General features: G+C 45.6%; 1 protein-coding gene across 13 annotated transcripts in view; it reads left to right on the forward strand.

Annotated features, from left to right (window-relative positions):
* The window catches only part of afdna (afadin, adherens junction formation factor a), a 132814-nt gene that overhangs the window by 30257 nt on the left and 75125 nt on the right, over positions 1 to 27432 (forward strand). For all 13 annotated transcript variants that reach the window (XM_029752027.1, XM_029752031.1, XM_029752057.1 and 10 more), the window contains exon 2: positions 26953 to 27148. In XM_029752027.1, the coding sequence (XP_029607887.1) occupies positions 26953 to 27148 (196 nt within the window). The remainder of the gene's footprint in view (positions 1 to 26952; positions 27149 to 27432) is intronic.

Here is a 27432-nt window from a genome sequence, read left to right on the forward strand (position 1 = left end):
CGTGCAGGACAGCTTCTAACGTTGCTGCTGCTGACTCGCTGAATAGCAGCACTCAGGCCTTCAGTCCAGCGCTCTCTTTCTCTTTTGATCTCTCCCTTTCTGGCTCTCTTTCTCTCCCGCTCCCTGATCAATGAGCTTGCCTGCAGCTGACTGACAGCCATCACCCATCCATCCATGCAACCTGATAGATACACACCGTGTCTCCACCCATTTCCTCCTATTGGCTTTCGAGGTAGCCGAGGAGCGCTTAACTCCGTTCTCTTATATCGATGCGGAGTTGAGTTAGCAATTTGCTAGCAAACGACATTGATTCTTGTAAAAATGTCAATTTCGGAAAAAACTACAACTGTGCTCCTTCTGCGGGGTGTTGAAATTCATACTTTAAGTAACTTTTAGCGAATACAACAGACCTTTTCTCATTGCTCGTACTATGTAAGCTCCTTGGGATGTCCCTACCCCCATTGAAGTAGACATTTTAAAGGGTTGGGGTTAAAGTTAGGGCTGTTCCAAGGATCCCGGGTAGCACTGACCGATTTCAATTGGCACATTCGAGCCGAGTTTCAAACACAAATTAGGAAAAAAATTAAAAGTATGAATTTCAGCACAACGCAGAAGGACCATAGTTGTACAGGATAACCAGAGGTACAGGTAAGCGTTTTCAGAATTTAAATTTTTAGAAGAATGGTGACTCAATTTTGTTGCTAGCAAATCCTGCGTCCACTTATCAAAACTCAACTCGGCCTCGATATAAGACCACGAGCGTTCCTCAGCTACCTTTTCGGGGACTCTGCGGTTGCAGTGGTGCTGTTGCTATACTAACCGGGCCTATATTTGGCTCCCGTTTGGAACTGTAGATGGGAATAAGACAGACCGAGGCACGGAGGTGGCTAAAGACTTGTTTTTCCAATGTGAGAAAGTGGTTGTTGAGGTGTGCGGGGCCCTAGAGGTAGATGAATAATTAAATGGCCTGGCTGGTCTACTCATTTTATCAGGGGACAGTATCTCACCACAGTAAGGTAAGAAACTTAAATGAGTTATGGGCTTGGTGGAATCTGTGACAATGTAATACAACTGATTTGATTAGCTTCTAGCAGGGCACTCTGAGCTCATTGCCTCATCTCAGAGTTGGATTCCTCCATGCCTGTGCCAGCTGGTGCTGGAAGGATGCTCCTCTCTCCTCTGCGGAAGTATTGATTTCCTATTGTCGTTGACTGGGCAGCTCGGATGTAAAGGCCTGTCGACTCGTTTAGCTTAACGATCCTCCCTGTGTTACACCTTTTTGTGACAGACCAACTATTTACTGCGCAGTGGTTGAGTGGTCTGTCCGTCTGCCTCTTTGCTTTGCAAGGAAATTCCTAAACACACACGCACACAGACACACACACTGCAGTCATCCGCATTCACACTGCTCTTTCCTGTAGTCTTACAGACTAGACTTGCCGCATTGTTGATATTCTTCAACTATTAATGTCTGTCTTGGTGGAACTGACAGTGAATTAACTAGGGTTGTACATTTTGGGGAATATTCAGAGGTGGAATCTTTCCGTGGGAATTAATGGAAATATATGCAAATTAATATTAATACCATTTAAATGTAATGTTTTTTGCATTGGATATATTTACCATATCATATGGAGACAAACATTACACGTTTACCTTTTCATAAGTAGACATAATTGTAAATGATTAAATCCTTCCAATAGGAATGAAAATAAAAAATGTAGTTAAGAATTGAACTTTTAATTAAATGAGTTGACTCTTCACATGGGATGATTTCACTGAACAAAAGAAAGGGAATATTGAATGATCCCCAATGATGCATCGCATCTCCCAAAAACGTTTTCAACATACTTCTGTAAAATGATAGTCTAGAAACTAAAGCTTTGGTTGTCTTACTCTCAGGCTTCCATGTCTTCTCCCTGGACCTCCTCAATGTCCACCTCTTGAACATCAGACTGAGGCCTCATCTTCACTGTCACTTTCCAACCTAGTTGAGGATGGTTTGTTGTTAGGCTCAAAAAGCCTCAAATTTGCCCGGATGGCCACTGTTTTTTCAACCCTTGTTTTGGTCAGCCTGTTGCATGCTTTTGTTTGTGTGTGTGTGTGTGTGTGTGTGTGTGTGTGTGTGTGTGTGTGTTCCCAAACAAGGACGAGTTGCGCTCTGAGGTGGCTGATGTTGGTGGGATTTGGAGGATGATGGAGGCAACAGGGGAAAGAGCCTCAGATCCACAAAGTCCCTTCCACCAGGTGGCGGATGAGATATGTTGGCACGACTGCCATATTGCATCTCCATCCCAAAGCCCTTGCTTGGAAGTGTACTTCGCCAGGCTGCCAAGAACCTTTCCCTCATCCAAGCCAAGGTGGCGAGACACTGTAGTGATGACACCATAAGCCTTGTTGATCTCTGACCAGACAGGATGCTATTACCAGCATACTTGGGGTTCAACATGTGCGCTGCGGCGTGTATGGGCTTCAGGCAGAAGTCTTTACGTTTTTTGATGTATTTCAGAACTGCATTTTCCTCTGCTTGGTGCAACAGTGAAGTGGGCAGGGCACTACGGATTTATTCTCTTACATCTGCAAGCAGAGTCTGAACATCAGACATCAGACTCCTTCCCCTCCAGGAGACTGTCAAACATGATGACAACACCACCCCACAGGTGTTGCTGGGCAGCTTCAATGTGGTGCTCTTATTCTTCTCGCATTGCTTGGTGAAGTAGATTGCTGCTATAACTTGATGACCCTTCACATACCTAACCATTTCCTTGGCTCTCTTGTAGAGTGTATTCATTGTTTTCAGTGCCACGATGTCCTTGAGGAGCAGATTCAATGCATGAGAAGCACAGCCAATGGGTGTGATGTGAGGGTAGGACTCCTCCACTTTAGACCAAGCAGCCTTCATGTTCACAGCATTGTCTGTCACCAGTACAAACACCTTCTGTGGTCCAAGGTCATTGACTGCCTTCAGCTCATCTGCAATGTAGAGACCGGTGTGTCTGTTGTCCCTTGTGTCTGTGCTCTTGTAGAATACTGGTTGAGGGGTGGAGATGATGTAGTTAATTATTCCTTACCCATGAACATTCAACCACCCATCAGAGATGATTGCAATACAGTCTGCTTCCTCTATGATTTGCTTGACCTTCACTTAAGCTCTGTTGAACTCTGCATCCAGCAAATGAGTACCGTAATTTCCGGACTATTAAGCGCACCTGAATATAAGCCGCACCCACTGATTTTTTTTTATATATATATATATATATATATATATATATATATATATATATATATATATATATATATATATATATATATATATATATATATATATATATATATATATTTTTTTTTACATAAATAAGCCGCACATGTCAATAAGCCGCAGGTGCCTACCGGTACATTGAAACAACAGATGAACTTTACACAGGCTTTAACGAAACACGGCTTGTAACAACAACAACAACAAAATTAGCAGTAAGCTTTAGTTGTCTTTTTGCACTGAGTCAATTCTTCACGCTGCTGTTTCCAACGTCTTATCATCAACTCATTAAGACCAAGCTCCCGTGCAGCAGCTCTATTTCCTTTTCCAACAGCCAGATCAATCGCCTTCAACTTGAAAGCTGCATCATATGCATTTCTCCGTGTCTTTGCCATGATGAGGGTGACAAAATGACTACCGTAATCAGAATGATGGGAAGTTTGAGAGCGCTCGATTTAATCTAAACAGTAAACAAAAAAGTTGTTTGACCTTAACCCGTTCGGCAATTTCATTGGAAAGCTTCATGCCGCCAAAAAAGTGAGCATGTCACAGAATGTGTTTTTTTGGAGGAAATAAAATTGAAAGCGGGAAAAATCCATATGAGCCATGTCATTGTTTAAGCCGCGAGGTTCAAAGCCTGGGAAAAAAGTTGGGGCTTATAGTCCGGAATTTACGGTAGATGAAGCATGTCTGGTTGGAGGGGTGTATGCTGGGCGAAGAACATTCAGAAACCTCTTCCAATACACATTGCCTGTGAGCAACAGAGGTGAACCAGTTGCATACACAGCTCGAGCAAGACATTCATCAGCATTTCTCTGACTACGTTCCTCCATTGAGTAAAAAAAAACTGCTGATTCCAGGAGGACCATGAGCTGTTGCTATCAATAAGGTGTCTGATTCATCATTTTCACCTCGAATAGAAGTAGAGGGACTTTTGTCAGAGGTTGCTTGTTGTGAGTGCTGAGGGAACTTTATGCACTTGGCCAGATGATTCTGCATCTTTGTTGCATCCTTCACATATGATTTGGCACATTATTTGCAAATGTACACCGCTTTTCCTTCTACATTAGCTGCAGTGAAATGTCTCCACACATCAGATAGTGCCCATGGCATTTTCCTGTAAAGATTAGAGAATAATTAGTAAAAAAAAACATACAATTCCATGTACAGATAAATAGTTTAGCAGTTAGATTAAACAACTCCTTTTGTAAGATAAATGTTTTAAAGTGAAACATGTATGGAAACAGGTAAATTAACACTCCTCATTTAGCAGGCTCAAGCAAGCTAAAACCCACATGGTAGCAAAAACTAACTAGTAGAAATTGTTAACAAGTTAGAAATGATTTAAACACACTTTGCTGTAGGCTACTCTTTACTAGTTAACAAAAAAATCATGTCATATAAAATATATTCACCCCACCCAGTATTGTAATCAAAACTTACCAGAAAGCATATAGTCCTTGGCTCAGACAGTGTAGTAGTGTGGGCTCAATAACATCTCATTAGTGTGCAGATCTTGAGAATCAGCTGTACATGTGATGGAAGAATGCACTGTGCATGCAGAGGGTTGCAATTACATTGAATTGGGGAAAGTTTAACCAAAATATACCACAAGACCTAGAATTACATTGTGTATCCCACAGAAAAAGGTTCACTGTTATAAGCTAACTTTTTTTTAATGAATTTTAAGCAAAATTCCCCAAATCCCCAGGCTTAACTTCCCATGGAAAAAGTTTCGGACCCTTTGCAACCCTATCAGAAACTTGTCCACAGGAAGAAGAACCCCTTTTGTAGAGAAATATTACCTTTCTATACAAAACTGTGCTGAGACAGCTGTGTTTATCTAACTTTCTGTGTCTCTCCCTCTTCCTCTGTCTCTCTCTCATCTGTTTCCTAGTTTGACTCCACATACTTTACTCCCGGTGCAACCTGTTGCTTAGTCACTAGCAGGAAGACAACTCGCACACCACCCAGAACCAGCCTAACCAGAATGACACTTACCTCAAAACACAGGGCTCTCTCTCACACACTCACACTCAGAAGCCTGGCCTTGTTTCCCTAGCCATTGGCTCTCTCTCTGTCACCAGGGGGCTATGGGCTGGAGATGATGATGATGTCAGTGCTGTAGGACTATGGATGAGCTGAGTGCCATGTGTGTTTTCGTATTACATGTCTGCTCTTCCCTGTGTGTGCACGATGCACTCCATGATTCCTGGTGTCTATAGGGTCAGGAGGAAATGCACACTGCAGCTGCAAGAGGAGAGGGGCTGTGGTCACTAGTCACTAGCTACGGCTCAGGTTACTGTACAGGGTTTATTCCCACTCTGAACTCTATTCACTAATTGCCACAGAATGAGTGCTACCCCTTGGTTTAGTTCTAGAGCCAATTTTATTTTGTCTACGTTGGCTTGTGACTGAAAAGCTGGTTTGCAGTGATCTCTCTTCGCCTAACCCACATCAACACTTGCCAATAGCAGTTATGTGTCGATGTGCTAAAGCAACACGTGGTCCCTCTCAGATTGGCATTTTAATCATTGCATTAGGGCCATTACATATGGATGTTTTCAAGTGAATATGTCTAAGTGCTAGCTATGATGTGATATTACATCATCTGTGAAGCAGGTTTAACATTTCTACCCAGTGAGGTTGACTGACAGCTTCATCGTGATACGGCACAGCCACATTCCCCATGGAAGTGTTACCCCTACTTCTCACTAGGTGGGAAAATACCACAGGTCTGCCTGACTGACAACTCTGGGTCACTTAGAGTCCCAGGCCTGGCCAGCCAGCAGCTAAATCACAATGTGCCTCCATGTTCCTTCCTGCACTACACACGGACACGTCTACACAACACACTCCCCATTCCAACCCACCATGCCGGGCTCCTGTTCCAATCTGTTGTTTATGCAGTGTTGGTTTTTGACAGATGAAGGTCTGATGAAGCCTGGGGTGTACTTCAGGAGTTTTGTTTGGCTGACGGGTGGAAACGGAACCTGATGGTGTTCCTGGCTAACCTACGGTAGCTCACGTTGCACAACGGAGTATTTGTGTTGGAAATGAGATGGTGATATTTTAAGGGGCTGGTTTCCCTCAGGTTAGGTCTGTCTTGGTGGGCCTGTGTTTGTATTAGCTTTGGCTGTGTAAGGTTCTAAGTGTGGGGCTGTGGGCTGGGTGTTGCTCTGTAGCCAGACTCCTGAGGTGGTGAGTTAGGTCAAGGTATTCTCAACCTCAGGAAGGTTGGCTCTCAGGGAGCTCTTGGGGTTAGGAAGGGGTGACGCTATGAGGGAGAAAAAAACCCTGTACTACTCCACAACACACTGAGGCCAGATGAAGCATCCTACTAATAAAGCTTAGCGTCCGTTACTCCAGTCCATACAGGACCTATTGAAACGGATGGCAGTTGGTTTTCTATCATGTTATGTGGAAAATGTGTTTGTGGCTAGACTTCACATTAAGCGGTAGACTATGTATGTGCTGAGGCAAGTTGTGTGTCATCTATGTAGGCCTATGTTCCTGCTCCTAGGGCAGTGTGCTTCCAGGGACCTGATCCGTTGTAAATTCCCCTCAAGTGATGCTGCTGAAGAGCAACAGGCCAGTCCCCTGGGGCACAGAGGGGCTTAGCAGGCCCTAAAGGTGTCCTCCTGTAAGAACGCTGACGCCAGCAATACACGTGCGCACACAACCCTGAATGATGGAGAGACCCCGGGAGAGATGACCTCACTCTCTCCTCCCTTCCTCTCATCCGCTGTTCTTATGATGGATGGAGGAGAGGAAAGACCAATCTAATAACAGCAGGCCAACTGACAGTCTGGCGGATGAGGCTCGGTAGAAGCAGCAGGCCCAGCGGTCTGATCTCTGTGTCAGGGGGATGGGGTGAGGTTGTTTGATGATTAGGGGGAGGAGACAGGTCACTTTGCCCCCCCCCCCCCCCTCTAGAAAAAGGCATCATGGGATGGGTAGTGAGAGGGCACCCATTTATCAAGATGTCAGCTCGGTAGGATTGGACTGGGACAGGGTTGTAACACCGTGTCCATGACCGTGACACAGGAGCTAGCTTCTAGCTACGCCGTGTGGTCTGATCTCTCATAAAACGTGTCAGAACGACATTTTATTCAGTCATTGTGTTGTGGTTTTGCTGCCTCTCCAGCTGTTCATTGTATGTAGGGCCCTGGGCAGGTCTACCATTGTTTAGGTGGTGTTGAATGAGGGGAAGTGGGAGTGGGAGGTACTACAGGAAGTGACTCTGGTCAGTGTTAACTAGTTCTGTGTTATCTCTGCTTACTGTAGAGGACTGGAATCAGTTTAGTCATGGATTTCACTGTTCTGCTTTTCAGCTTCAAGTATGAGCGAGAGGGAGTTGCAGTTGTAAACGTTCTCAAACCTGCAGACCATCCAAAATTCAAGAGCTTTATAAATCAAGCTCTCTCGCCCTTTCTCCGCTAGTGAACAGTAGTGTTGTCACGATAGCAGATTTTCCTTGGCCAAAAAATAAACCACCAAGCAGACTGAACTCTACGGTCTTTTTAAAAACCTACTTCTCGAAGATATTGTGTGCTATAGCTTGGAAAATAAACACATGTGACTGGGTGACATCAGGCTGTTTTCCTCAAGAAATTCAGTCCGCTTAGTGATTGGGTTTCCCTTCCTTCCTTAGTATCGCGATACTGGTATCGTGACAACACTAGTGAACAGTTCAGGAGCGGGAACTGGGAGGCAGGCTTTATCTGAAGAAGCACTTCTCTTTGTGTGGGAAACGCTGCTATTAGCATATTTTATCACAGGCATATGAAGCTGTAGTCTCTCTCTCGGTGTTAACCCTGGCCTTGAATGAAAGGGAGACTTTGGCTTCTGCTTTAGGGGATATAGCAGCAGTTTGGAGACTGGAGAATGTAGCACTGGGCTAGGGCAGAGGGAGGACAACGTGCTCTCACTCCCTGTCAGCCTGTCTCTTTGTTGCTTTTCCAAATGGATACCGATCTCTGGTTTAAAAAGACACTTTGAAGAACATTACAAGAAATGCATCATAAGTCATGGAATGGACAGGAAATGGAAGAGAGCTGAGGAGGAAATGAGATCTCTAAGGGAGTGATTTCCAGTCTGCAGTGCTTACCAAGGCCCAGGTGTAAGTGTGTATGTATGTATGTATGTGTGTGTGTGTGTGTGTGTGTGTGTGTGTGTGTGTGTGTGTGTGTGTGTGTGTGTGTGTGTGTGTGTGTGTGTGTGTGTGTGTGTGTGTCCAGGAGAACAGGGTGGAGAGAACAGCCCCTCCAACCAGGAAACAGAGGTGGTGAGCTGTCATCTCCATTAACCTCCATGCCCCCTCTGTCACGTATGAGGAATGAGCTGCTACACAATCACTTCTCACTCACACACGTTTCAGTCCTGTTTTCCCTGCAGGACTGGTTTGATTTGATAAAAAAGTCTACAGGGTGAATTCAACACCACCCTCTGTTGTCTTTGTCATGTCCCATCCGTGTTGGTTTGGACTTTTTGTTTGGCCATAGCCGCGCTTGTCTCCTAGGAGACGGTTGCTGCAGCCATCAGACAGATCTGACTGCTCTATGACAGCCCTTAGTGACCCACATTCCAGCACAAAATCAGCCTGCAGTGCTGTAAATTCTCCCTTCCTACCGCTATAGTGTGAAACTTGCTACTAATAATTCACCGCTGTGCAGACTGTGTATTCAGTGGGTCCTGCTTGTTCTCCTATTCACCACCCATGTCCCCAGAGAGAACTGCTCGAAACTGCTCAACCTCTCATGAGTCAGGGGGGAGGGGGAAAGTATTCAGTGAAAAGGGGCTTTGTTCTCTCCCCCTCCCCAGGTCAGATCCAGTCAGCTCAGTAGACCAGCAGGGACGTCTCTATTCACAGCCACAAACTGGTCCCCAGTCAGTCTGCAGGGTTCGCTCGAGGTACTTAAAGTACTTGAAATTTGGCACTCTGAAATTCAAGTACTGGAATATCTTGAAAATCAGACCTTTTTTTCTCAAGTTGGTACATGAAAATGACATGAATTAAAGTGAGAGGAGAACAGAAAATGATGAAATGTGTTAATGAAAAAAGTATTGGTTTTGCGAATTAATTTCCTGGCAGACTACGGAGTTTTATTTCCTCACGTGTTTGGTGCTCTGGTTGCCAGGCGAGCTCGCTCATTCCACTCACTCAGCCAGGCAGGTACAGAACTGACTGACTAGGCGCCGCCAAACGTTACACGGATAGCTAAAATGCCAGGCTAATGTAGATTCAATCCTGCCTGGCAGGATATTGATGTTTATGAATGGGTTTTGCCAGACCCAACCAGGGATGTAGTGGAGGATACACACACGTAAACACACCTTTTTATTTGTGAAATAGCATTTACTCACCTTTTTATGATTTTGTTAATTATTATAATTGCGTTCCCAGTGTTGATCAGTGCTCAGAAGGCTTCTTGATCCGAGTTCTAATTGCGCCTACCTCTGTAAATGAGTGCAATTGTGAATGATTCGTGTTCGTTATGTTCACCTGCTCCCACGGATTTGGCTTGTTAGCAGTGACTGTTAGCAGTGACTGTTAGCAGTGACTGTTAGCAGTGACTGTTAGCAGTGACTGTTAGCAGTGACTGTTAGCAGTGACTGTTAGCAGTGCATTCACTGACCACTCTGTCCAACGGGTAACGCCGCCCACGACATAGGCCGAGAGGTGACACGAACTGCCTCAGCACAGACCTGCAGAGAGACGCCGCTTACAGTGGGAATTATTTTAACATCCCTCGACTCCTGCCCTGTCAACAGACATCCCCCCCCCGACTCTCAGAATGAGTGTACAACTGGTAAATAGTCGCTGATATATCAGTCAGATAGCTAGCTAGCTCAATGGCTCTGGCTATCAGCCAGGTAGCTAGCTATAACTAGCTGGCTAGAAGAATGTTAGACGCTACCGTTGAACAGAGCCTGACCTCAGCTTGAGCAGTTGACTGAAATTAAGATGGCTATAATCAAAAGATGGGCTACTCTAAGTTCTCATAACAACATACCCTTTCTTTAGCGAGACAGTGGTGAGTCAGGCTTCAATGGAGGCAAAGGAGATGCACAGAGAAAGCATTGAAGCAAGCAGGGAGAGAGGTTAGTACTACAGTGGTTCCAAACTTGGGGTCCGGGACCCATGTGGGGCCCTCCCAAAAAAATGTAAATGGGGGCCCCCTGAAAGTCTTTAATTCTATCAAACGCATTAATAATGTATTCTATACCCATTTGAAGAGTCAACTAAGGGCCTTTTACACTGTCGGATTTCACTTTCATGTCATTGTGTTGGGACAGCCTGTGGGACAAATTGTCTTTTAAATATAAAGACAATTTAATATTATGTACACTGAACAAAAATATAAATGCAACATGCAACAATTTCAAAGATTTTACTGAGTTACAGTTCATATAAGGTCAACATCATCAGTACTGACTTACCACTCATGTATGTAGTGAAACAAGTATTATTGAGTAGAACTTGTAAGGTAACGATGAATAGTAAGGTAGTTGTTTTTCCGAGGTTGTGGCGATATACTGCCATCTGGTGGTGACTAGAAGCAATTGCATAATAGGAACTACTACAAACTGATGGCCCTTGATAATAAATATTAGTGCTTGAAAATGTACTTGAAAGTTGTTGAGTTTGTCTAGCCACTGTTTTGTACGAACCCCGAGTCTGATAAACACTGCTGATAATAATGGGCCTGTGGGAAGTAGCCAGGGCTGTGTGAGAGATACAGGTGGGCTGTACTGTGTGGTTGGGTGTATAATCCTATGGAATTGTGAGCCACTGACTTGTTTGTCTCTGGTAGCTGTGTCATGCTTTGGGATGACTGAGCCTGTCTTTGTGGTTTCGAATGTAACAAAGCACATTGTTTTCCCAGTTGCCCAGGTAGCGAGCCTGTTAAGATATGTGATTTGTTGTTCCATGGAGTCTGGTAGCTCTCATCACTTCTGCTCCCTAGGGGGACTCCTGTCTGATGGCTCCATGAACTAGGCAGAGCCTATTAAAAACCATTTAGACTAGTGTCATGCTCTGGAAGGAAGTGCAAACATAAGGCGATCTAGAATCCTTGACTCCTGAATTCCTTGACTCAATATGTGGATTTTTTTTCATTCAAAAGTATGTAGACTGGAGTGTTGAGTTTTAAGGAAAATAAAGGGTGTGTGTGAGGCAGAGGAAGTCCAGCCATCCGGGTCTGCTGAGTCTTTCCATCCTGTCTGCTCCAGAGCATGTCCACACCCAGCTTCGCTAATGCCACACTGGTCTCTGGGCCCCAGCACTGTGTTGGCTGTGTGTGCGTGTGTGTTGGCTGTGTGTGTGTTCGTTGTTACCAAGCCTAGCCTGTTGAGAACACTGGGCCTCTCTCTCTGGTGCCTGTCTCTCCTTAGCCCCTCAACACAGACTTTAATGGCAGGGTGATGACAACCACAGTCCACTACAGCCTTGTCATATGGAGGGGCTGCTGTGCTGTGTCTCTCCTATTCTCCCCTTCTCTGCCAGTGTCTTTCTATGTCGCCGCCTCCTCACCTCTACCGTCTCTATTCCACCTTCCTGTGTGTGTGTGTGTTAGTTCTCCAGGCGTTGTTAATGAGGCCTGGGGTCCTGGCCAACAGCTCCTGTTGGGTATGTTCTGTGCTCCTGTAGTGTTAGTGCTGTGCAAGCGCTGCTCTTGTATCCAACATGAGGGCACAGGGCCATTATTGGATTCCTGTCCTCCCACCCCCCTCCCCCCCAAGAATCGACTCCTCAAAGTCCATATAGCCACCGATTGAAGATGCTGCCCTGGGGGCCTGTCTCCCTCCAGCCCTCATTCTCTCGCTCTCTCTCTGTTCATTTATTTGATCTATTTCTCTCGCTCTTTATTTTTCACGTTCACTTGTTCTCTTGCTGTCTCTCTCCTGACTGTAAAAGGCAACTTTTGCTATTTTGGGGGGCAGTGTGCAGAGATGATGGTGCGTGAGGGGAAAGTTGTGTCCTAACAAGCACTGAGCAGCACAGAGAGGAGAATGTACCTACTGAACACAACTCCTCGTCTGGCACCTTCCCTGAGAGAGATGGAGAAAGAGACGAGAGTGAGATGAAGGGAGAGCGAGACGGGGAAAATGAAAAACGTAGGGAGTGAGGTGGATGCTCTCGCTCGCTCGGGTGGTGAGCCGGCAGGAACTTGGAACACCGAAGAGACACAGGCCAGCCTGACTCCAGCACCTCTAATCTGTGCGGGTACACCAACAGAACAGGCCTGCTAATTAGGTTGTGATTTCCACTAGCCAGTGCCCTGCCCACTACAGGTCACACTAGTAGGACAACAGTCGGCTCAAAGCTGCCTTGATTCCCAACTTCACAATCCTAATACTAGCTAGTTTCTCCTCAAGAGCTTGACCCTTCATTTAAGCGGTGCTTCTGGATTGGTCCCCTTGTTTGTGGTTGTATTTGATTAGCTGCTCCCTCTGATTTAGTGACGGGGCCAGGCTGCATGTGAGGACTGTGGTTTTAACAGCTGGGGACCCCAGATGTGGTAGCCGTGGTAACATATTTTACAGCTGCACACGCCTCATCTGCCCAGAGAGAATGGAGACACGGACTACAAAGAAACACACACTCCGAGCCACATTTGGATGGATCATAGGACACTAGCAGGTGGTCTCTAGTGTCCTCTCAGGCCGAGGGATTTCAATGGATGGGCTGCCATTGAAGGGATGATTTTATAGTTAAGAGGCTCTGAGATTAAGTCATGAGTTAGGCCATCAGCCCAGCATACACACGGCTGGAGATAACCCTGCTTATTACCTAGTGTGTTTGAGCTGGGGACAGCCTAGGGCCAGCCTGGGGCATTGAACTACAGAGAGAGGCGAGAGCTCCCTCCATCCCTCCCTCCCTCCCTCTCCTGCAGACTTCAGCTCAGACATGAGGATTAGACTTCACACCTCTCCTCAGTTCTGTCCCAGTGTGGCTCTGCTGCTAGGCTAGTCCTCTCCTCAGTCCCGTCCCAGTGTGGCTCTGCTGCTAGGCTAGTCCTCTCCTCAGTCCCGTCCCAGTGTGGCTCTGCTGCGAGGCTAGTCCTCTCCTCAGGCCTGTCCCAGGTGGACTCTGATGAAAGGCAGACACCTCCTCCTCAGTTACCTCTGCTCTGGCCTGTTTACTACTACCACAGACAAAAGGGAAAACCCAGACATCACATGGGGTATAAATCTTCCTCTCACCACCAAGGACAGAACATTACACAAAATGGCTAAGCCTGAAAAAGATTACTTGACCCCTTTTCTCACCTGCTAGTGCCCTCCGTGTCAAAGTGCAGTGTTTGGAGACTAGGCTGAGCCCAGAGATGTGCCACCAAGCCATGTGTGTGAGGCAGACTGACTTTGTAGAGGTCTTCAACCCTGTGCTAACAGCTGCTGACAGGCCAGGGCTACAGATGCTGGGCTCGGCTGCCGTGCTATTCTGGTCTGTCTGTCAGAGGGAGACGGTCTATTCTGAATGCCTGTCTGTCACCACACCAGTCCATCATCCAGAGTGTCAGGGCTGTTGTATATTTACACCCATAGTTGTCCTATGCTCTGCCACGTCCTTTTTATCCACGCCAAACTTGGTGCAAAACCACGACCGTGAGTAACCTAGCAACAGTTAAAAGCCGCGCTGATTATGTCGTACTACTTAAGTCGTTTTTTGTGGTGTCTGTACTTTACTTGACTATGTTTTGGACTACTTTTACTTCACTACATTCCTAATGAAAATGATGTACTTTTTACTCCATACATTTTCCCTTACACCCTAAAGTACTAGTTACAATTTGAATGCTTAGCAGGACAGGAAAAAGGTCAAATCCATACACATATCAAGAGAACGTCCCTGGTCATCCATACTGCCTCTGATCTGGTGGACTCAACTAAACCAGCATGCTTCGTTTGTAAATGATGTCTGAGTGTTGGAGTGTACTCCTGGCTGTCAAAAAAGCCGTAAAAAAGGAAATTGTGCCGTCTGGTTTGCTAAATATAAGGAATATGATCTATAGCTTTTACTTTGTACTTTTACTCAAGTATGACAATTGAGTACTTTTTCCACTACGGTACTTAAGTACATTTAAAATCAGATACTTTTAGACTTACTCGAGTAGTATTTTACTGGGTTACTTTTACTTGAGTAATTTTGTATTAATGTATCTATACTTTTACTCAAGTATGACAATTTCGTACTTTCTCCATCTCTGTTTCCAGCTAACTTACCTCCAAAAACAATACAACTATCTAGGATGTCAATGCTATCTGTCTGGTCAGTCAGGCTGGCTGCAATCACTCACTAAAAAGCTACATAGCTTAATTCAACTTCATATCCTAATTCGGGAAAATGCAAGTTACGGATGGCAATGTTTTTGTTTTGGTGAGGGTTTCATCTCTAGCGTTTGTTCTTTTTAAAATGCAGGGAACAACCGAACACTGACCAATCAGTGCTGCTTTGAATGTTGCTAGGTTTCTTGTGGTTTGGCGAGGCCAATAAAGGATGCTGCCCTGCCTCCTCAAATGTAATGACTAGTTTGTTCCTCACTGCTGTTAATATGCTGGATGAACAATACTGTAGTTCAATTCTGTCTAAATGACAGTTGGTGTTGAAGTGGGATCCGGTGGGGTCTTAACAGCTGCTGTGTCAGCATACAGCAGCAGCTGTGTAGGGTGATAAATCACTGGGCCTACAGCTCATCTTCTGGCCAAGGGGACTGACTGTCCATCCATGCCTGGCCCAGTAGCCCCATGTCCACAGTCCCCCAGAGGTCTCGTCATCCTCGATCACTATCCCCTAGCCCTTCTCTCCCTCGTGGGCATGGGACTGTGTCCGAGTGTCACACTGGGAATTCTGCTCCGAGTGAAGTGCTACTACTGCCCCAAGCATAATGTGCTGCTCTCCTAGGTCCCAGAGGACACATGAGGGAAAATGCAGACTAGTGCTTTCATACCAGATTAAGCTAGCTAGTAGTTATATGGATCCCAATTGAATGGAATTTAGTGATTATCTGGCCTCCTATTAAATGACATGTGAGCTCCATGGAACATGCTGTGACGGCTTATGAGCGAGACCGTTTTTTAGGCACTGGAATAGGTGACGTTAGATTGTAATTTCACTCTACATGTCCAACAGTGTGTTGTCACTACTCAATGAGCACAACTGGAGCCGTTTGAACAACTCTGACTGCTATTTTACGTCAGTGAATTGTGAATTGGGTTCAACCAGAGTCCCAATGGCTCAGTAACAGTGCAGAATGTGTGTGGGGATTGGACAGCATGCTAGCTAAGAGGCTCATACAGGGAGAGGTTCTCTGACTGCCGATGGACTGACTGGAGAAGCCGGTGTGTGTGTCCGCTCCACCACACTGTCCTTCTGCAGTCTCAGCCTGTCCTGTTATCATGTTTACTGTATGGCTGCAATAAACACAAGCTCACTCTCGTGTGTGTGTGTGCACGCGCGCGCTCGTCCAGGCTGCTCCCTCCATCACACACACTTCCGTCTCCACAGCTAGAAGAGGGTTGACTGTTTATTTATTTGAGCACCAGATGCTTTTCTCCTGCTGCAGCTGCGCTTCCTTCTCTCTACCTCTGGACAAGACGACGCTGTCTATACTTTATCCACTATGGGATTATAGTCAGGTACACTAGACATACAAAAGTATGTGGACACCCCATCAAATTAGTGGATTCGGCTATTTCAGTCACACCCGTTGCTGACAGGTGTATAACATTGAGCACACCGCCATGCAATCTCCGTAGACAAACATTGGCAGTAGAATGGCCTGTACTGAAGAGCTCAGTGACTTTCAACGTGGCACCGTCATAGGACGCCACCTTTCCAACAAGTCAGTTCTTTAAGTTTCTGCCCTGCTAGACCTGCCCCGGTCAACTGTAAGTGCCCTTATTGTGATGTGGAAACGTTGAGGAGCAACAACGGCTCAGCCGTGAAGTGGAAGGCCACACAAGCTCACAGAACGGGAGTGCTGAAGAGCGTACCGGGTAAAAATGGTCTGTCCTCGGTTGCAACAATCACTACAGAGTTCCAAACTGCCTCTGGAAGCAAACTGCCTTGGCCTTCCCTGTGGCTCAGTTGGTAGAGCATGGTGTTTGCAACGCCAGCATGGTGTGTGCAACGCCAGGGTTGTGGATTCGATTCCCACGGGGGGCCAGTACAAAAAAATGCATGAAATGAAATGTATGCATTCACCACTGTAAGTCGCTCTGGATAAGAGTGTCTGCTAAATGACTAAAATGTAAATGTAAAAAAATGGAAGCAATGTCAGCACAATAGCTGTTCTTCAGAAGCTTCATGAAATGGGTTTCCATGGCTGAGAAACCACACACAAGCCTAAGATCACCATGCGCAATGCCAAGCGTCGGCTGGAGTGGTGTAAAGCTCGCCGCCATTTGACTCTGGAGCAGTGGAAACACTTTCTCTGGAGTGATGAATCACGCTTCACCATCTGGCAGTCCGACAGATGAATCTGGGTTTGCCAGATACCATGAGAACACTACCTGCCCCAATGCATAGTGCCAACTGTAAAGTTTGGTGGAGGAGGAATAATGGTCTGGGGCTGTTTTTCATGGCTCAGGCTAGGCCCCTTAGTTCCAGTGAAGGGAAATCATAACGCATACAATGACATTCTAGAGGATTCTGTGCTTCTAACTTTGTGGCAACAGTTTGGGGAAGGCGCTTTCCTGTTACAGCATGACAATGCCCCCGTGCACAAAGTGAGGTCCATACAGGAAATAGTTTATCCAGATTGGTGTGGAAGAACTTGACTGGTCTGCACAGAGCCCTGACCTCACCCCCATCCAATACCTTTGACATAAATTGGAACACCAACTGCGAGCCAAGCCTAATCCCTCAACATCAGGGCCCAACCTCACTAATACTCTTGTGGCTGAATGGAAGCAAGTCCCCGCAGCAATGTTCCAACATCTAGTGGAAAACCTTCCCAGAAGAGTGGAGGCTGTTATAGCAGCAAAGGGGGGACCAACTTCATATTAATGCCCATGATTTTGGAATGAGATGTTCGATGAGCAGGTATCCACATACGTTTAATCATGTCGTGTATTAGCCACGTTTTTCCCTTTTTAGGTTTTTAAAAAGCACACGTTTTAACACCAAGGGCAAGGCCAGTGATTTAACATTCGAGACAAATATAGATTTTTCTCTGCTTTCTCTGCCTTTTTACTACATTGAAGGGAATTGAAAGTGCTCTAGTGCTGGAATTGAAAATTGTTGTACGACATTACCGAGCTTTTATGACTTTCCCCCCCAGGCCTGTTTTTTTATAAGGAATTCATTCATGATGGCTACATCGTTGTTCGTTTTCTCACCTCATGAGATCATGTGTTTTGCATGTCCCGCCCATGGCCTCATCTGTGTTTCCCTGTTATGACTGGCAACTATTATGACAGATGGCCCGTATTTCTGTAGAGACAGGAGGAGGAGCTGCATGGCTCATAGCTTGATAATTCTTCCTTGGTGTGGAGAGGCCTGGCATATTGCAACGTTACAGAAACCCACACGGGAGTGTAAAGGTTGCTTAGATCTATACACATAATTACACGTCCTATAGGTATGTCTCTGACTGGGTCACTGCCCCCACTCCCCTGTCTCTCTCCAGCTGGTGTACTGGCTTTAAGAGCTGTGTTTGTACAGGGCATTTCTCTGGTCCTCTATGTAAACTCTGCCCTATATTCCATTTCACAGGGACTTCTCTACCCTCTCCCTAGTCACTATCTGATGGAGAACACCTGGGAAATGCCTAATCTGGCCTCGCTGCAGAGATGACACAGAGGAATCTTCCTTCTCTCCTTTAAACCTCAGCCAGCTCACTGACTGACTGAGCCTCGGCTCTTTCATGTGCTGGACTCAGTTAAGACCCAATCTAGCCTCTCATTGCCAGAGTGAAATCTGCTGCGGCATATCGCTCTCATTCTCAACCAAGTCACAGCAGGACTATTAACGTTAGAAGAAGCACTGTCTGTTGTATGTACAGAAGTATATTTCTCCATGTGGGTCCCTGGCCCGACAGTAGCTGTGACTGTGTGTAGATCCTCCAGTCTGTCCAGTCAGAGCCTTGGGGAGCTTGATGAAATGCTTTATTTCCCTGTCATGCAAAGCAGAGAGATTGATGTAATGCTTGACTTTCCCAGCCAATCCCCTGCCTGCTCTCCTCCCAGCTTGCCAATCCACTGCCTGCTGAGTGCTCTCCTTCCAGCCAGCCACTTGGCAGAAATCGTCATGTCTCACGAGAAAATGAGACGAGTCGAGGAGAGAGAAAGGAGGCTAGAGGAAGAGTGACAGCCTCCATCTAGTGTTACCAGTGGTCATGATATGTGTGCAGGGAGCTGGGTGGGGCTTGCTGGATGGATGTGGCTGTGGGGATGGTGGATGATGTGTCTATGTGATGATTACAGCAGTAGATGGATCAGGTTGCCTCAGCTGATTCTAGGTCTGTGGTAAAGTGGCTTTCTCCAACCCCTCCATTACTCTGCTGACAAGGTCAGGCTGTTCTGTGTGTATGTTCCAGGTTTGGCTCATGCTAACACCCACACAGTCTGTGCTGTTAATCCTAGACACTGACCTGACTGCTAGAGGGGAGACTTTGATTTCTCCTGGCATCCTTCAGGCTGAGGATGGAGGAAGAGGATGGAGGAAGAGGATGGAGGAAGAGGGGGGGGGAGGAAGAAAGGTGCCACTGAGAATGGATGACTGTGTATGTCTGTCTCCAGGGCCTGAATCTTGGTCTTGACAAAGGTCAACCTGGCTGCAGTTACTATGCCAAATGCAGGTTTAGCAGGGGTGTTGGTTTAACCATGTTACCATGGCAACCACACCCTCCTCTCTGGTCTGGTCATGTGACCAGGGTCAGGATGCTGTCGGGCCCCTCTGTGTATCAGACATGTCAGTGCCATGCTGTAGTCCAACACACACACACACACACGCTCACTCTCACACAACCCTTCTCCTTGTCCCCTGCCTCTCTCCCCACCGCTGGGGAAAAGTGGAATGAGGATGTATATGGAATGGGGTTAATCCATATAGGTCCGTATTGCCTGTCTATTTGCTCGAGGTTTCTCATGTCAGATGAATCGGGTCAATGCAAGTCGTGTTAACATAGCATTACTTTAGATAGTAAAGCTACACTGGGCTTTATAGGGCGGTGGGTTTATCGTCTGACTAGGACTGCAATCATTCAGATCATGTAGGATTTAAAAAAAGGCCACATCTGGCATCGAACAGATTCTATTATTGTCATATACACTGAGTGTACAAAACATTAGGAACACCTGCTCTTTCCATGAGACTGACCAGGTTGAGTCGAAGTGAAAGCTGTGATTCCTTATTGATCCACTTCAATCGGTGGAGATGAAAGGGAGAAGACTGGTTCAAGGATTTTTAAGCCTTGACAATTGAGACATGGATTGTGTTGTGTATGTGTGCCATTCAGAGGGTGAATTGGCAAGACAACATATTTAAGTGCCTTTGAACGGTATGGTAGTAGGTGCCAGGTTCACCGGTTTGAGTGTGTGAAGAACTGCAACACTGCTGGGTTTTTCAAGCTCAAGAGTTTCCTGTGTGTATCAAGAATGGTCCACCACCCAAAGGACATCCAGCTAACTGCAGGCCAGTGGTAGAAAACAGGTCATTGATGAAAGAGGACAGAGGCTGACACATTGTACAGAGCCACAGACTGGCTACAGTTAAACTGACAGTCCAGTACAACATTGCTGCCCAAAGACCCATAAAAGAATGCACAACTCGTCGTACCTTGACACGTGGTGTATGGTAGTCGACGACCTTAGTGCCACTTCTTTCAGCAAAAATCAAACAGCTTCGGTTGCAGTGGGCTAAGAAACGAAAACACTAGACGCTGGGGAATTGTGAAAAACATTGCCTTGTCCGATGAATCCCGGTTCCTGATGTGTAAAAAAATATATATATATTTTTCACCTTTATTCAACCAGGTAGGCCAGTTGAGAATAAGTTCTCATTTACAACTGCGACCTGGCCAAGATAAAGCAAAGCAGTGTGACAAAAACAACAGTTACACTTAAACAAACGTACAGTCAATAACACAATAGAAAATATATATGTACGGTGTGTGCACATGTAGAAGAGTAGGGAGGTAGGCAATAAATAGGCCATAGAGGTGAAATAATTACAATTTAGCATTAACACTGGAGTGATAGATGTGCAGAGATACTGGGGTACAAAAGAGCAAGAAGATGAATTACAATATGGGGATGAGGTAGTTGGGTGTGCTATTTACAGATTGGTTGTGTACAGTGATCAGTAAGCTGCTCTGACAGCTGATGCTTAAAGTTAGAGAGGGAGATATACGACTCCAGCTTCAGTGATTTTTGCAATTCGTTCCAGTCATTGGCAGCAGAGAACTGGAAGGAAAGGCGGCCAAAGGAAGTGTTGACTTTGGATGACCAGTGAAATATACCTGCTGGAGAGCGTGCTATGGGTGGGTGTTGCTATGGTGACCAGTGAGCTGAGACAAGGCGGGGCTTTACCTAGCAAAGACTCATAGATGACCTGGAGCCAGTGGGTTTGGCGACGATTTTGTAGTGAGGGCCAGCCAACGAGAGCGTACAGGTCGCAGTGGTGGGTAGTATATGGGGCTTTGGTGACAAAACGGATGGCACTGGGATAGACTGCATCCAATTTGCAGAGTAGAGTGTTGGAGGCTATTGTAAATGACATCGCCGAAGTCAAGGATCGGTAGGATAGTCCGTTTTACAAGGGTATGTTTGGCAGCATGAGTAAAGGAGGCTTTGTTGTGAAATAGGAAGCCGATTCTAGATTTAATTTTGGATTGGAGATGCTTAATGTGAGTCTGGAAGGAGAGTTTACAGTAACCAGACACCCAGGTATTTGTTGTTGTCCACGTATTCTAAGTCAGAGCCGTCCAGAGTAGTGAAGCTAGTCGGGCGGGCAGGTGTGGGCAGCAATCAGTTGAAGAGCATGCATTTAGTTTTTCTAGCATTTAAAAGCAGTTGGAGGCCACGGGAAGAAGAGTTGTATGTTTCATGCTGATGGGAGGCATGCAAGCTGGTCAACATTGCAGGCTGGTCAACATTGCAGGCTGGTCAACATTGCAGGCTGGTGGTGGTGTGATGGTGTGGGGTGTTTATTCATGGCACACATTGGGCCCCTTGATAAACTGCAGCAACGTTTGAACGCCACAGGATATCTGAACATCGCCAATCAGGTTCATCCCTTCATGGCAGCAGTGTATCCATCTGCAAATGAGTTTTTTTCAGCAGGATAATGTCCCATGCCACAAGGCTAGTCCAGGAATGGTTCCACAAACATGATAGGGAATTCAGCTTCCTGGAGTTACTTACTTACTGCCCAGTCACCAGATCTCAATCCAGTTGATGGATAGATGGAACAACCTATTCGGAGTAGAGATCCACTACCAGCCAACTTGACACAACTGTGGAACGCTTTGTAGTCAACATGGGCCGGCATTCCTGTGGAACGCTTTCAACACCCTGTAGAGTCCATGTCCTGACGGATTGAGGCTGTTCTGAGGGCAAAAAGTGGTGCAACTCAATATTAGGAAGGTGTTCGTAATGTTTTGTACGCTGTATTTAAAACTGGTCTCTGTCTACATTGTTTGTAACTAGAGATAAAAGCAATACTAGTGAACCTGCATCTGGTCCAGTGGTAGACAGACAGACGGAGGGAGAGATGGGATATTTAAAAAAAATGATAATTTTAACCTCTGACATGTTCCTGTGCTGATGGAAGTGCCTTTTCTCCTCTGCTCTCGTCTTATGGGGAGCTGAACTGTACAGGCATATTGAGTCAGGGTGGACTGAATTCCCCATGGGATTGTTAACATCCAGACCTCCTCATGGAGTGGCTAACATGCCTTCATTGATTACAGTCCTGCTTTGTTACTGTTCAAATGACCTGCCAGTGTACATTGACATGGCAGTGCCACCTGCTGGGCTGATGGGGATCTGCATGGTGTATATTTAAATGAGAAAAGATGACAACAGTGATGTGGTGAAAAGCAATCTAGTATTACAAAATTAGTCATATAACTCCTTTTACTTGTTGCAATTCTCATTCTTCATTTCAAAAGACTTGAAATGATTTCTTCAGAGATATGCTTTACTGTGGTGTCTACGAGTGGAGCTTTTCCTTTCAAGCTCTAGCATATTGTTGTCTGCATTGTGGTCAGTTTATTGATGTTAATCACAGTAGACTGGCCGTCGTCATAACTTCAGCACGGTCTCTCAAACCCATCAGTCTGCTCTGCAGTCCTGGACCCATGACAAGTCTCTATTGTTACATTCAATCAACAGTCAGGTCCAGAGAGCCTCCCTGGCCTGATCAGCTATAGTTTAAGTTCCCTTCTAATATCCCCCATCCCACTCTTTAATATCTCTCCTCCACATGGTTTGCCAGAAGGCCGGGTGAGGATGAAAGCAGCCATATTTCTGCCCCGGGACAGAGGAGGAGTGTGGGAGCCATAAATCAGCAGACTAACGCTGCGCTTGAGGAGGCAGGGAGATTTTGGGAATGTGAAGCGAGTCGAGGGATGAAAGGAGCTATAATGTGGTGAAGCTGATTTATCACCTCTGCTATGAGGCTCGGGTCAGGCCTCCTGTCAGAGAGAGACTAGTCAGTCTGGGCCCCTCGGAGCAAAGAGGAGACTGTCTGTCTGTCTCCGTCTGTCAGTGGAGGCAGGCCTGAGGTGGCTGAGTTAGCTGGTTATCTCATAGTTTAGAGGCCTCACCACAGCTCTCTCGCCTTTCTGCCTTTTGTCAAGTCCACTCCTTTAACTTCAAGGACATTGCTGCCTGTGTATGTCTATTTTGCATGGTCAGTGAGTGGGGATGAGACTCATCATGACTCATTGCTGTGTTTCTTGTAATAGGAGGGGAGGGTGTGTGTGTGTGTGTGTGTGTGTGTGTGTGAGCTGAGCTCTCCCAGGTGCATTCTGGGTCTGTAAATAAACCAATTGATGAACCCCTAGTCACAGGTTAGGAATGAGGTCATATAGATATCTTTGTGCGACTCTTTCTGTATAATCCCCTCATGCACACGCAACTCTCACCCGTTTTCACACACACACACACACACACACACACACACACACACACACACACACACACACACACACACACACACACCATATTGAGCAGGGGGTTTTAGGAAGTTTTCTCAGAGGTGAGGAAAAACACAGTGACTCCCCTGACATCCATTGTTCTGGTTGGCCTGACATCACTCATTCCTCTCGCTCTCATTGGCTGAGAATGAGTGTCCGTGGCCCATGAGCCCCTGGGGTGAGGCTGATGTGATATCACATGCTGAGGGATTGAACACAGCTGACATGGAAAACCAGATCATACTGGACCAGTGGACTGCCCAATGGAAGACGATCACATGGCTTTTTATTGTTTGGGTATAAATATCATGTGACCTGTGAGTAGAGGTCGACCGATTATGATTTTTCAACACCGATACCGGTTTATTGGAGGGCCAAAAAAAGCCGATGCCGATTTAATCGGCCAATTTATTATTTATGTATTTGTAATAATGACAATTACAACAATACTGAATGAACACTTATTTTAACTTAATATAATACATCAATAAAATCAATTTAGCCTCAAATAAATAATGAAACATGTTCAATTTGGTTTAAATAATGCAAAAACAAAGTGTTGGAGAAGAAAGTAAAAGTGCAATATGTGCCATGTAAGAAAGCTAACGTTTAAGTTTCTTGCTCAGAACATGGGAACATATGAAAGCTGGTGGTTCCTTTTAACATGAGTCTTCAATATTCCCAGGTAAGAAGTTTTAGGTTGTAGTTATAGGAATTATAGGACTATTTCTCTCTCTACCATTTGTATTTCATATACCTTTGACTATTGGATGTTCTTATAGGCACTTTAGTATTGCCAGTGTAACAGTATAGTTTCCGCCCCTCTCCTCACTCCTACCTGGGCTCGAACCAGGAACACATCGACAACAGCCACCCTCGAAGCAGCGTTACCCATTGCTCCACAAAATCCACGGCCCTCTGCAAGGGGAACAACTCCTTCAAGGTCTCAGAGCGAGTGACGTCACCGATTTGAAACGCTATTAGTGCGCATCCCGCTAACTAGCTAGCCATTTCACATCGGTTACACTAGCCTAATCTCGGGAGTTGATAGGCTTGAAGTCATAAACAGCTCAATGCTTGAAGCACAGCGAAGAGCTGCTGGCAAACGCACGAAAGTGCTGTTTGAATGTATGTTTATGAGCCTGCTGGTGCCTACCATCGCTCAGTCAGACTGCGCTATCAAATCATAGACTTAATTATAATATAATAACACACAGAAATATGAGCCTTTGGTAATTAATATGGTCAAATACGGAAGCTATCATTTCGAAAACAAAATGTTTATTCTTTCAGTGAAATACGGAACCGTTCTGTATTTTATCTAACGGGTGGCATCCCTAAGTCTAAATATTGCTGTTACATTGCACAACCTTCAATGTTATGTCATAATTACGTAGAATTCTGGCGAATTAGTTCGCAACGAGCCAGGCGGCCCAAACTGTTGTATATACCCTGACTCTGCGTGCAATGAACACAAGACAAGTGACACAATTTCCCTAGTTTAATATTGCCTGCTAACCTGGATTTCTTTTAACTACATATGCAGGTTTAAAAATATATACTTCTGTATTGATTTTAAGAAAGGCATTGATGTTTATGGTTAGGTACATTCGTGCAACGATTGTGCTTTTCTCGCAAATTCGCTTTTAAATCATCCCCCGTTTGGCGAAGTTGGCTGTCTTTGTTAGGAAGAAATGGTCTTCACACAGTTCACAACGAACCAGGCGGCCCAAACGGCTGCATATACCCTGACTCTGTTGCACAGAACGCAAGAGAAGTGGCACAATTATCCTAGTTAAAAGAAATTCATGCTAGCAGGCAATATTAACTAAATATGCAGGTTTGAAAATATATTCTTGTGTATTGATTTTAAGAAAGGCGTTGATGTTTATTGTTGGGTATACATTGGTGCAACGGCAGTGCTTTATTCGCGAATGCGCTTGTTAAATCACCCGTTTGGCGAAGTAGGCTGTGATTCAATGATAAATTAACAGGCACCACATCAATTATATGCAACGCAGGACACGCTAGATAAACTAGTAATATCATCAACCATGTGTAGTTAACTAGTGATTATGTTAAGATTGATTGTTTTTTATAAGATACGTTTAATGCTAGCTAGCACCTTACCTGCCACGCAGCCTGCCACGCAGTCTCCTCGTGGAGTGCAATGTAATCGGCCAGGATCTGTCCAAAAATACCGATTGTTATGAAAACCTGAAATCGGCCCTAATTAATCGGCCATTCCGATTTAATCGGTCGACCTCTACCTGTGAGTGCTGTGTATATTGCCCCTGGCTTCACCTGTGTATAGTGCAGTTGTCACGACAAGGTCCTGTGTGATCATGTAGGGCTATTTCTGTTCTTAGCTGAACAAACTCTGAGAGGAGTGCTGGAGTGTAGTCTGCCTGGGAGAGGAGCAGGTAGGCTGAGCTGGCTGTTTCGTACACACACAGTGACTGCTACCTGCACACCTCCCATCCTTTTAGGGCAAATGATGAGTATTAGTAGGCCTGTCTGTCCTCCTGCCCCCGACTCTCTCCTGAGGCCCTTTTTATAATGATCACACTTGTGTTACCACCAGTCTACATCCTGTCTAAACTGTCCACAAAACGGCCGGTTTAGCTAGAAATGACAGGCGCCTATAGATGCTGATCGTTGCCGCTTGACCAAGGGCGGTCTCCGAGCTTGACGTGGTCAGGGGTCTAGGTGTGGTGGGAAATGAGCTCTGTATGATATTATTGTAGAAGTGTGCTCTGCTATTAGACGCGACAGTTATAGCTAAGTCAAATGTTATTGGTCCCGTACACAAGCGAAATGCTTGTGTTCCTAGCTCCAGCAGTGAGGTAGTATCTAACAATTCATAACAATACACACATCTAAACATAAAATAACGTAATTAAGAAATGTATAAATATTAGGATGAGCAATGTCAGAGTCCGGAGTATAAATATATATGTATATACTGTGTGTGTGTGATGTATAGACATCGGCCTTGACTAGAATACAGTATATTCATATGAAGTGGAACAGTATGTAAACATTATTAAAGTGACCAGTGATTCCATGTCTGTGTACATATCCTGGCTAAGCTCATATTCCTCAAACATTGTAGCTACGGAGCGCCTGCTTCTCTATTGTACAGAAAAATAAGGAGAGCAGGTTCCTCCAGCGTCGTCTTCCCTCTCTCTTCCTTCTCCATCTCTTTCCTTCTATCCTTCTCTCTCCGTGGTGGGTTAGAAACAGGAGCAGCTATCCCTCGACTACCGTCCTCTCCTCTTCCCATTACTTCTTGTCTCAGAAATATCTCCTCGCTCAAATATCAGCTGCAGGTTGGTTATGAGTTTACTGTTGTCAAAATAAGGCTGCGTTCAACAAAATATCTATTTTTTACTCCGGTGATAAATGTGATTTTTCAAGACGCTCAGTGTTTATTTTAAATGTGAGAAGGGAAGGAAAAAGCCAAACTCGGCCCTTCGGGACTTCAGCTGTGGAGGAAACGAATGACCCTCACCTCTCTCTCTTCTCATCTTCCCTCTCTTTCAGGACTTGGAGTTCCACGGCGTGATGCGTTTCTACTTCCAGGACCGCGTGGCGGGGAACTTTGCTACCAAGTGCATCCGCGTGTCCTCCACGGCCACAACACAGGACGTCATCGAGACACTGGCCGAGAAGTTCCGGCCCGACATGAGGATGCTCTCCTCGCCAAAATACTCCCTCTACGAGGTCCACGTCAGCGGGGGTGAGTGGAAGGATGGGTGTGTGTGTGTTGCGGTGGGTTGTTTAGTAGTAGACCAAGGGTATTGAACGGGTGTTATGGTCGATCACACCTAGCATTAGACTGCTAACATTCAATATCCGGTCGCTTATTTGTTTGGAAATGTCATTTGACAATCTGCTTTGAGTTAGCCACTCTGTTGGGGTCACGAGACAAAGACTGTTAGCCTGCGCTACAGAGAAGCCAGGAGAGTGGTGTCCAGCTCCCATGGTGCTTAATGTGACCTTGCGATCAGCAGCCCTCAGTCC

This window comes from Salmo trutta, chromosome 1 (genome assembly GCF_901001165.1).
Source record: "Salmo trutta chromosome 1, fSalTru1.1, whole genome shotgun sequence".
NCBI classification, from domain to species: domain Eukaryota; kingdom Metazoa; phylum Chordata; class Actinopteri; order Salmoniformes; family Salmonidae; genus Salmo; species Salmo trutta.